This window comes from Budorcas taxicolor, chromosome 1, assembly GCF_023091745.1.
Source record: "Budorcas taxicolor isolate Tak-1 chromosome 1, Takin1.1, whole genome shotgun sequence".
NCBI lineage: Eukaryota > Metazoa > Chordata > Mammalia > Artiodactyla > Bovidae > Budorcas > Budorcas taxicolor.
The window spans coordinates 130,395,586-130,408,529 of record NC_068910.1 but is presented as its reverse complement, the minus strand read 5'-3'; the positions used below and the strand labels follow the sequence as shown (position 1 = coordinate 130,408,529).

Sequence of the window (12,944 nt, the reverse complement as noted above, 5' to 3'; positions counted from 1 at the left end):
GTCGAGTGGTTTTTCCTATTTTCTTCAATTTAAGTCTGAATTTTGCAATAAGGAATTCATGATCTGTGCACAGTCAGCTCCTGGTCTTGTTTTTGCTGACAGTATAGAGCTTCTCCATCTTTGGCTCCAACGAATATAATCAATCTGATTTTAGTATTGACCATCTGATGATGTCCATGTATGGAGTCTTCTCTTGGGTTGTTGGAAGAAGGTGTTTGCTATGACCAGTGCGTTCTCTTGGCAAAACTCTTGTTAGCCTTTCCTCTGCTTCATTTTGTACTCCAAGGCCAAATTTGCCTGTAAATCTAGTCATCAGTCATTTTATAATGAATGCCTATTTTAAGAAGCTATGTATTGTTTAAAATTTTATTTATTTTCTAATTGAAGGATTATTGCTTTACAGAATTTTGTTGTTCTGTCAAACATCAAAATGAATCAGCCATAGGTGTACATCTGTCCCCTCCCTCTTATTTGGTTCCTATGAATAGCACCAAATATGCAATGAGCCTGCATAAAATATATAGATTTTTTTTTTTTGCTTACTATTTCTGACAGAGCATTGCCCCTTTGAGGCAATTCTTTGGAGTATCCATGAGCATCACAGTTGTTTCTGATCACAAAAATATTTAATTGTATCATGAAAAATATAGGAGAATTTTTACAAAACTACTCTAGTTCTTGGCTCTTAGATTTTCCCTGAATTCTCTGTTGGCCACCTCATATTTTCTTATAGGCCTAATGAAATTATCCAGATTTAAAGTAGAAAACCCCACTATCAAAATTCTGTGGCACATTTCAAAAGCCTTAGGAATTCCTGCTGTATATCTAATGAAGTTCATATTTATAATTTTAACCATTGCTTTAGGGAAATTGGTCTTTATTCACCATGAGTGAGATGTATTTTTACCACAACAAATAAGAAAGGTTTTGGAACAAATTGTGGAGATAATAGTTTCTTTGTTCAAAAAGAAATTTTCACTTTCACCTGGCAAATGATGTACTTGATTCCTCTGTCTCATAGCTGGTATTTCATTCCTATAAAAGCCTGGTGCTGCCTCGGGAGTTCTGGTAGCAAGTCCTAAAGGAAGGGAATAAAAAACTATTGGCATGTAATGTTTTAGCCCAAATGAACCAAGAGTTTTTATCCTAGAGGTGACTTTCATAATAACTATTTGGAAGGCACAAAATAACTGCCTTTACCTGAGTATTTTCATACTGTTCCAACAGAGGACACTTTGAAAGGAAGAAGCTTTCTTTCTTGAAGGATGTAATGGGGTTTTAGACATGCAGAATTATACAGAAACGGCATTAAAACTAGGCTCTAAGACCTAGTTTTAACCCAGGTTTGAGAACAGAACTGATTTTTTTTTAAAGCATTTTTTGGCATTAGTTTCCATGCTAATTTTTAATAAAGATATCTTAAGAGATAAATATTATGCTATTGTATACTGTAGATAGTGAGAATCGTGAGGATGGATGGCTGCTTAGGTAGCAGCAGTGTTACAACCTAATGCTTACCCTCCCAAAAAATGTTAAACTGAGAAAATGATTTTTAAAGGTAAACCTTCAAGGAGAAAAAATTTAAAAATGTACACCTTGTGTGCAGACATAACCCTACAGTTGAGGGCTTGATTAATTTTCAACTCTTGGCCCAAAGAAAAAGGGACTGTTTTAGAGGATTGCAGTCCTGTTCCAGATTTGCTAGAGCTAGTGCTGATGTTAGCTTCTGCTCACCTCTTTGGAAAGTATGTTTCTGCAGTAGCCAAGCTGCACAACCTTACCTGGTGAGTGAAATATGGTTAGCTACACAGCTTTAAGGAAAGATAATTTGTATAACTATTGCTTTCATGTTTATTTCTGCAGAGAGACTGTCAGGTCCATTTGTCACAGGATATTTTTATTTTGTTCATTAGTTTATTCTCAGTGGATATCATAATATCACTCTAACTATAGACACTTTGACTTACTTTTTGAATGTAACAGTTGGGTGAATGAATAATATGAAATGATTGTTATCTGGAAAGCTGAGATTATCAATGTTCTGATTGGTTCATTGGGATCTTTTCAGCTCCCAATCCATATTCTGTTCTCTCACATTATCCTAAAGGAAATATTTATTAGTCTGAAACTTCTCCCTGTATTATTTGCAGTTTATTGGCATAAAAAGGAGTTTAAGATCCATGTAAGAAGGCAGAGTTATAACATGATTACTGGTCTCTGGCTTTATTTCTGATATCTCTTACTCAGAGATATTTGTGTCAAGGTTTTAATATGTTTTTTAGCAGACTTAAATAGGTGAGGGTTGGGATCCCAAAACAGAAACCGAGAAGGGAAGCAACTACTGAACAAATAATGTAAAAAAAAAAAAAAAAAAAGCTTTATAGAGTCGTGGTTCTCCAGTGGTCCAGAGACCAGAAGCATTAGTACCACCCGGGAACTTGCTAGAATTGCAAACTACCAGACCCCACTCTAGATTTATTGAATTTGAATCTCTTATACTCAGCAATCTATGTTTTAATAAAAATTCTTCATATGATTCTGATACAGGTTTTAAGCTTAAAAGCCACTGCATTTTGTGGAAAAAAAGAATATTGGCTCTTAAATGTTATATATACATAAAAAAGGAAGATATACTGAGGTATAAACATAATAATTATCATTACTAATCAGACCTATGAAATTTCTCTTAAGTGTATGAATCAAGAAGACTTGCTAGGAGGCATGACTGTTTTTATTAGTTTTTCAAAAGTTAGAATGTATTACAAATATTCTTAATCAGGTATATTGATTCTATCACTTGTAAGTTATCTAAACATTTTAACTGTTTATATTTTCATTCTTTTCTACCTCTAAAGAAAGATAATATACATCATGAATTTTATAAAGCTACTGTTTAAATTTTAAATGATGTTTTTTACATGGTTACATTTTAAGATTTGATTGGGCTAAGAATCTTCATTTACCATAACTATACCTTTCCTGATAATTTAGATTGAATGCAGCAGTTTTTACAACAGCAAGAGATTGCAGAATGTGTTTTAATGTACATTTGTTGGCATAGTATGCTGGAAATAATGTTGAACACATTCTCCTTTGTGGGATTAAAAAGATTCATTAATATAACACAATTATTTTTCCTTTTTCATGACAAGTGGAATAAGCAAATGTTCATTATTTCCAGCAATTTTAACTAAGATTAAAAAAAAAATCTGTTGGTATTTTCCCCAGAAAGATAAACTTCACATATCTTAAGAAACATATACAGTGATTAGAAAGCTAATGTAAGAAAAAATATCATTCTTCAATCATGATTATGGCTACTAAAGAAGAATGGGACCTGTCAGTAAACCATTCTCAAATAAGGCGCTGAAGTGGTAATGAATCTTAGTCAAGCATTTCTGTTCCAAATAACATAATACAAAAGTAGTCAAAATCTTTCTGTTTTGAAGCAGTCTATTTGATTGCATGCAAAGTCCTTTGAGTGCTTTGCCAAAAAAAAAAAAATAATAATGTGATGGTGTTTCCAAATCTGCTTTAACATTAATGAAAGAAGAAACAAAGGCAGAGGACTCAAAGAGAATGTCTATTAAAAACCTGTAGCAATCTTCATAATTAACTATGAAATTTTGAAAGACATACACCTGGGACTGGAAAAAAAGAAAAGATATCTGCACATCTATTCAACATTGTTTTGGAGGTTCTAGCTGATTTCTTCCTTTAAAAAGAAGAAATAGAATTGTCCTTTTAACAGAGTCAGTTCAGTTCACTTCAGTCACTCAGTGGTGTTCAACTCTTTGTGACCCCATGGAGGATAATTAGATACATAGATAATCTAAAAGAACTGACAAATTACTGAAGTTAAATAAGTTTATCAAATGTTCTGGATATAATATCAATACACAAAATTAATTACTTTCATATTAAAGCCACAAAGCATAAAAAAAGATATTAAAAAATTTACAACAAAAAATCAAATACTGAGTAATAAAGGTAACGAAAGATGTGTAAGACCTCTACAAAGAAAAACAAAAATATTACCGAAAGAAGAAATAAATGAAGAGATACCAATGTGAACATCAGCTCTGACGAACTGATCTACAGATACAATGAAACTGTAGTCACTATCCAAGCATGTCGATTTGTGTGCAGACTGCTAATTTTTTCAAAAAGTTATATGAAAACACAAAAGACCTAAAATAACTATAGCATTCTTGAAAAAGAACCACAAAAACAAAATTGAAGGACCTATGCTATCAGCAGTACTGCAAAGCTACAGCGGTTAAAACAGGAATAGGATAAATGATAGATAAACATGCAAATGAAGTAGAACATAAAGTCTAGAAGCATAGATACATAGTAGAGTACACTAATTTGTGACAAAGGTACGATTTTAGTGCCGAGAGGAAATGATAGTTTTTTCATAAATGGTCCTTATTAACTGGTACCTAAATGAAAGCAATAAACCTTGACTCTTTCTTCACATTAGACACAGAAATACATTTCAAGTGGAACTTGAACTTAAAATTGAAGGTAAAACAAAGAGGCTCCTAGACAACAGGGAAATAGTTTTATGACCTTAGGGTAGACAAAGATGTTTTTAAAAACAAAACACATAAAGCATTAACAATAAAAAAATATTGATACATTGAGCAACCTTAGCATTAAATCTTTTGTTCATCAAAAGACCACCTTTAAGAGTAAAAGGTGAGGCACAGAATGGGAAAAGATAGTCCGCTCTATATGTACCCAACAAAAGTACTTCTTTGTACCTATCTATACACATACCTTGGAGAAGGCAATGGCACCCCACTCCAGTACTCTTGCCTGGAAAATCCCATGGACAGAGGAGCCTGGTAGGCTGCAGTCCATGGGGTCGCTAAGAGTCAGACATGACTGAGTGGCTTCACTTTCACTTTCCACTTTCATGCATTGGAGAAGGAAATGGCAACCCACTCCAGTGTTCTTGCCTGGAGAATCCCAGGGACGGGGGAGCCTGGTGGGCTGCCGTCTATGGGGTTGCACAGAGTTGGACACGACTGAAGCGACTTAGCAGCAGCAGCAGCATACACATACCTATCTATACACAAACATATCTATCTACCTATCTATACACATACACAGAATTTCTTATCAAAACAAAAAGTTGGCAACATAATAACAATGAGTAGAAGACCTGAATATCTCATAAAAGATGATATTAAAAGTAGTCAATTAACATAAAAGAAGTTCATCAAAATCATTAGACATCAGGGACATGCATTGCAATTTGATTCCACAGTGAGATAGTCCTATATATACCTCAGAATGACTAAAGTTGGAAAAATAAAAACATTGGTGAGTATGTGCAACAAATATAACTTTTATATGCTATTAATGGAAGTAAAATTGGTGTAACCACTTTATAAAATTCAGTAGTATTTACTGAAGTTTAACATGTGCATACCCTGTAACCCCAAAACTCCACTCCCAGATACATGTAACACAGAGATAAGTTATATTTGTACTAAAAATTGTACAAGATTGGTCATAACAGCTATACTTATAATAGCTCCCAACTGAAAACCACCTAAATATTCAGCAATAATAAACTGCATAGAGATATATTTGTATAATGGAGTATTACACATCAATAAATATCATCAGCAACATAGATGAATATTATATATATTGGGAAAAAAAGCAAAAAATAAAATGTAGATATTGAATGATTTCATTCATCTGATAGTCCAAAACCCACAAAACTAATCTTTGAAGATAAAAGTCAGAATAGTAGGTGAGGGGCAAAAGAGTGGTATCTAGTAACTTCCATATCTCTTGATATGGGTACAATTATATGGAGTATTCATTTGTAAAACTAGTCTGCCTGAACTCTTAAGAATTATGCACTTCAAGGTTTATATATTATACCTCAGTTTAAAAAAAAGTTTATCCCAAAAGAGGTAAGGCCAGGAAATACAAAAAGAAATTATAAATAAAAGCAAGAGTTGTGGTATTAATAGCAAAAAGATGATATCAGGTGGACACAATATAATATGAACAATGGTGATTAACATAAAGGATGCATATATCTTTGACTATTTACACATAAATATAAAGAATAAAAAATAGAAGATACAAGAACAAATAGAAATACATTATTAATACAGTATTTTAATTTGCCTTTTTCCCATCTTTGACAAATCAAGTAATCAAAACGTAAGTAAGGACATGAATGACATAATAAGGTAAAACTTTCAGCTGCCTAAACCCACACACTTACATTAAATAACTCTTGGGTAAAAGAACTATAAACAGATTGTTTACTATACATAAAATACTGTTAATGCAATCTTAATATATCAAAAGGTATTATATGTTTAATGCAGAGTTCAAATTAAAATAAATAAATTTAAATTTAAAAAAATAAATAGCAAAAAAAAGGAAAAAAAGAGAAATTTAGCCCTGTTATATCAATATGTAAGAAATAATAAATATAAATGAATTGAGCATCTACCACAAAAAGGTGACAGGGGGAAAATGAAGGAAAACAGGAGGGTACTAATAATGATAAAAGCAGAAATCAGTAAGGTAAAAAAAAAAACAAAAAATAGTAAAACCATTGTTTCTGTTTAAATAGAAAACAGATCAGCTACTTGGTAGCCTAATTAAAGAAAGGCTCTCAATCTTTGCATATATTCATTGTACATTTCAGAGGAAGTATAAATATGCAAATAAGTAATGATGGGTAAATGATTTACAGGGGAATTCTAGTAAAACATTAAAAAAAAGTAGATAATGTATAGTATTTAAATTGCTGGGCATAAAGAAGTCCTTAAAGGAAAAGATCAATGTCTGATTATTAAAAAAAAAAAAACTACAGTAAAACACACCATAAGCAAAGTTAAAAGTTAAATTGAAAAAAATATCTGGGTCTGATGTCACAGAGAAAATTTTAACTTATGAAGAAGACTAATTATTATGAAAAGAATAAATAACCCTACAGAAAATGAGCAAAGTATATGAATAGATAATTTACAAAATATTTAAAGAGCTCTTATATAAAAAGGTATTCAACATCACTTACAATATGTGAGAGGTAAATTGAAACTGCAGTAATATCTCTTTTACTAAACAGACTTGCAAAAATTAAAAAATTTGATAACAAGTATTTTCATGTTATTGCTGGAAGGAATGAAAAGTTATAAACCCCAAGGAGAGCAACTGGAGATTAAACAAGTATATCCTCTTTGACTCAGCAACTTTAATTTTAGTTACTGCAGCAGTTTGACATAGCAACAGACTGGTACTGAACTAAGTATACTTTAATTGGTGAAGTGATTACATAAACTATCGTATACACATGTAATTCAATATCATATAATGTAAATAAGAAAATAATGAAATGGAAAGCAAGATACACTGTAAAGTGAAACAAGCAAAGTCCAGTGAAATGCGAACGATATACTGCTTTTGTATAAAACAGAAAGCAAAAGCCTACTTCTTTTTGTTTACAAACACAAACTGTCTAGAAGGATAAACAAACTAACAATAATGTTTATTTTTTCAAGAGGATGGAAACAATGCATGGGGAAAGATGAAAGGGAAAGTTTTTAATTCCATTTTTGATGGTTAAAACCTAATACATGTATTACTTTCAAATTCAGATTATGGATGAGAATTTAAAGTGAGGTTACATTATCTAAATTTGATACAGGATGTTGAATTATATTTTAATTGAAGATTTGTGGTGCAGGAATATATCAAAGTAATATTTTAAGAAGATTAATTTTGCACCATGATATGCAAAATGAATTCTAAGAGGGAGACATGGAAAACAGAGACACCTGTTAGAATATCTTTGTGATATCATAGGTATAATAAATACCTAGATTAGGATGGTGCCAATGGGAATACAAGGGTAAATGTATGAGGCTATGCTTAAAATGAAAGCAGTACAATAAGGATTAAATGGATATGATTAAAACAAATTTACACAGGACACAACTAGATTCTACTCAATATACATTCTTAAAGAATAAGCAACTAGCAACTCTTAAGGGAGTATACTGAAGAAATGTCACAATTCCAACTGAATTTCTAAAGGTCAAAATTCACTGCTTTATAAAGAGATTACTGTTTATAAATTTGCATGAAGTTTAAAATAATTTTTTAAATAAAAATGAATTATAAATTTGGGTACCCTATGAAAACAGACCTATTCAATGTCAAAGATATACCTAACTTTTCGGTGCTTAAGAATTTATGTAATACTAAAATCAGGTAAATACAAATTTTCTTAAAAAGCAAATCATTCATAATGATTACCACCACCAATTTCTACCTGTTTAAATTTTTTTCACATACTTTAAAAACGTACTCCTTAATTTTGCAAATGTTGCAAAGACTTACTCCTAATAACCTTTATACTCATGTTTTTAATATAATGGGCTCACACTTTGTTTTACTCCCAACATATAATTTTTCTTTGCCAACAAATACATGTTTCAAAACTATGATCCAGAGGGCTGGTTTCTTATGCTCCTCTGCCTATAGTGTGTATTTCCCACTAATTAAGCTCTAGCTGTAAAACAATTTCTACATAACATAACCAATTTTTACTTAGCATTACTAATATACCTGTAGAATAAACTTCCTTTAAAATGTCTTTAAAAGTATTGTACTCATACCTTTGATCTTAATTTTTGGGGAAGCCATAAATATTTTAAGACATTTATATTTTATTTTGGAATCAAATTTGCTTATGGTTGAATTTCAGAAATTAAATTATACGTAATTACCAAAATTATGAATTTCCCAAGAATTATGAAGATAAGGCAGTGGATTACTACAATGAGTTACCAGAAGCCTGAAAATTACCATTCACGTTTACCTGAAGTAGGTGACTTGCAGCGCTCAAGTTCCTGGGGAACTGGACTGTCATTCAACTCAGTTAAGCCTGAAAATGAAATGAAAAAACATGAGGAATTTTCTAATGTTTCATAGATAATTATTAATTCCTATAAGTTTTAAAATAAGGCTTTGTTTTTCCATTGTGAGAACTTTTCTATGCTCATGATACGACAATTATTTTGAAAAATTTTAACAATGGTACAGGAGAAGCAATAACTGATATATTTAGGGTAATTGAATGTAACAGTAGAAAAATACAAAATCCCTTTTCTTATTTTTTATATCAAATAATATTTTAGTAAATGACCTAGTTTCATCTGAAAATAGACCAAGAATAACATGAATTAGAACTTCTTTTAAAAAAAAATCTACTCAAATCTCCCATTTCCAAGGGAAATTGTTACTGGCTTTTTAAAAGACTAAGGAGATGTTACAAATTTTAAATATTATACTCATTTATAAAAGTTAAGTAAATACTAAGTGATGTGTTCAATGGTATCAAGTTCCTTTTTATAATAAGCACTCTATTTTCTTCATTTCTAATATTCCTTTATTTTAATGTCACTTTCCTGAAAAACACAAGGGACAGGCACAATGGATTAACAAAGATTTTGTAATTCCCACTATCTGCCAGTCTACATCCCTATGGCATTTATAAGATATCCTTATCATTTTCCTATCCTAGTTGGAGAGTTTCACATTTTTTTTCTTTGTAAATAGAGTTTCTACTTTAATGTAAATCCCCATACCCAGGGGTACTTAAAAGCTATTGTCAATTACTGAAATGATTTTTATTCATATTCCTTTCCTACCATCCTCTTCTTTATGTAATTTATACCAATAAACTTGCTGTAAATTAAAAAAAAAATCATAGCACTTTAGAAATGTCCACTGTGACACTTAAGCCCAGTCATTATGTTTATAAAAAAGAAATTGTAAGTTTGGAAAGTTTATTTACTTAAGGTTACAGAAATGAGTAGTGCCAAAGCTTCAACAGAATTCTTTATATGTTTTGCTTAAGAGTCTTTCATCAGAAGTAATTGTATTTTCTTCCATTTGTGACTTATCATTCCATTTCCTTTAAGACAATAAAATGTCTTTTGATGAGCAAAAGATTAATTTACCTTAAGGACAATTTGTTTTTTCTTTTATTTTGAATTTTTTTGATTCCTGTATAATCATTGCCTATCCCATGGTAATGAATATATCATTCTTTGTTTTCTCAAGAAACTTTCATTTTCAGGACTATAATTCTTCTCAAGTTAATTCTGATTATGGTGTGAGATAGGGATTAAGGTCCATTTTTCCCCCTATTTGCCCAGTTGTTCCATCATTTGTTAAAAAGATTTTCCTTTCCTAATTGATTTATATTAGTGCCTTAGTCAAAAATAAATTGACCACGTATGCATGGGTCAATTTCTTGATTCTCTCTTCTACAATCATTGGTCTATTTGTCTTTTTTTTTCTGACTACCACAATATCTAATTATTGTAGGTTTACAGTACATCTTGTAATCAGGAAGTGAAATCTTCCAACTCTGTTTTTTTCAAAATGTGTTTTAGTTATTCTAGAGTCTTTGAATTTCTAACATACATTTTTAGAATTGGTTTGTCAATTTCTATAAAAAGATATGTGTTGTTGTGCTTAGTCACTCAGTCGAGTCCAACTCTTGCGACCTCACAGACTGTAGCCCGCCAGGCTCCTCTGAACATGGGATTCTCCAGGCAAGAGTACTGGAGTGGGTTGCCATTTTCCTTCTCCACGGGATCTTCCCAACCCAGGAATTGAACCTGGGTTTCCTGCATTGCAGGCAGACTCTTGACCAACTGAGATATGCTAGATTATTAGTGAATTCTGATAAATTTATAGATAAATTTCGTAGAATAGCATCTTAAAAATATTGAGTACCTCCATTTGAATAATGTTTAAACATTTCCTTTCTGTAGATTTGAGTACAGAGGTCTTACACATGGCATTTTTCAAGTCTTCTATTTAGCTTTTGACCCTCTGCCTAGTTCTTGTATAATATTTAAAAGTAGAGTATTAAAATATCCAGTAATTGTGGAATTGTCTGTTTCTCCCTTTGAGTCTGTCAGATTGCTTCAAATACTTTGTAACTCTGTTGTTAGGTATCTGAAGTGAAGTGAAGTGAAAGTCGCTCAGTTGTGTCCGACTCTCTGTGAACCGATGGACTGTATAGTCCATGGAATTCTCCAGGCCAGAATACTGGAGTGGGTAGCCTTTCCCTTCTTCAGGGGATCTTCCCAACCCAGGGACTGAACCCAGGTCTCCTGCATTGCAGGCAGATTCTTTACCAGCTGAGCCGCAAGGGAAGCCCATGAATACTGGAGTGGGGAGCCCATCCCTTCTCTAGGGGATCTTCCCAGCCCAGGTATAGAACTGGCGTCTCCTGCATTGTTTACCAACTGAGCTATTAGGGAAGCTAGCTGTTAGGTTTGTTACATCTTCTTGATATACTGACCATTTTTATCACTTTAAATGTCTCTCTTTAATAAAATTTTTTATTCAAAATCTTTTTGTCTGATATTAGTAGAGCTATTCCAGTTTGTTTTTTTAATGTTTGCTGTTTGTGTGATATTTTTCTATCCTTTTACTTTTCCCATTTGTATCTTTTGGTGTCACCTTCAGATAGCATGGAATTGGATCTTGATTTATTTAAAAATTCAGCCCAACAATCTGTCTTTTGATTGTTTCCTTTATTATTATCTATCCACATTAAATGTTATTACTGATACAGGGTTACATGTGTCATTTTAGGTTTCCTGCATAACTCATGTATTTCTAGTCTTCTAATTCTTCCTTATTGCTTTACTTGTACTTACGTAAATATTTAAATATTTAAGTGATATTTAGACAGTGAAGTGATAAATTTTACCCTATATTTTTGGAGCTCTTAGTGGTTATTCTGAGATTTAACATATACATCTTATAAGAATCTACTTCTGATGTATACTAAATTCCAGTAGATATAGAAACATTATTCTTATAGCACCATTTTTTCTTCCTCTTCTATATGCTATTCAGTTCAGTTCATTTGCTCATTCGTGTCCGACTCTTTGCGACCCCATGAATCGCAGCACGCCAGGCCTCCCTGTCCATCACCAACTCCCGGAGTTCACTCAGACTCACGTCCATCGAGTCAGTGATGCCATCCAGCCATCTCATCTCTGTCGTCCCCTTTTCCTCCTGCCCCCAATCCCTCCCAGCATCAGGGTCTTTTCCAATGAGTCAACTCTTCGCATGAGGTGGCCAAAGTACTGGAGTTTCAGCTTTAGCATCATTCCTTCCAAAGAAATCCCAGGGCTGATCTCCTTCAGAATGGACTGGTTGGATCTCTTTGCAGTCCAAAGGACTCTCAAGAGTCTTCTCCAAAACCACAGTTGAAAAGCATCAATTCTTCTGTGCTCAGCTTTCTTCACAGTCCAACTCTCACATCCATACATGACTACTGGAAAAACCACAGCCTTGACTAGACAGACCTTAGTCGGCAAAGTAATGTCTCTGCTTTTGAATATACTATCTAGGTTGGTCATAACTTTTCTTCCAAGGAGTAAGCGTCTTTTAATTTCATGGCTGCAGTCACCATCTGCAGTGATTTTGGAGCCCCCCAAAATAAAGTCTGACACTGTTTCCACTGTTTCCCCATCTATTTCCCATGAAGTGATGGGACCAGATGCCATGATCTTCATTTTCTGAATGTTGAGCTTTAAGCCAACTTTTTCACTCTCCTCTTTCACTTTCATCAAGAGGCTTTTTAGTTCCTCTTCACTTTCTGCCATAAGGGTGGTGTCATCTGCATATCTGAGATTATTGATATTTCTCCTGGCAATCTATATTATATCCATATGTATTACAAACCCCAACAACATATTGCTATAATTACTGCTTTATATAATTTTATTTTTTATAAAAGCCAAGAGAAGAGAACAAACATATATTTATAAGTTTATATATTAACCTTCTGATTTACCATTCTGGCTTTCTTCATTTGTTCTGGTAGAGCCATCATCTACTTACTCAGATATCAATACAAC

At 32.6% G+C, this 12,944-nt stretch overlaps 1 protein-coding gene across 1 annotated transcript in view; it reads right to left on the bottom strand.

Moving 5' to 3' along the window:
- Positions 1 to 12,944, bottom strand: part of STXBP5L (syntaxin binding protein 5L) — a 308,945-nt gene that overhangs the window by 70,443 nt on the left and 225,558 nt on the right. The window contains exons 20-21 of the mRNA XM_052639468.1: positions 8,870 to 8,935; positions 986 to 1,078 (exon numbers count right to left, since the gene is read on the bottom strand). Coding sequence (XP_052495428.1) covers positions 986 to 1,078; positions 8,870 to 8,935 — 159 coding nt within the window. The remainder of the gene's footprint in view (positions 1 to 985; positions 1,079 to 8,869; positions 8,936 to 12,944) is intronic.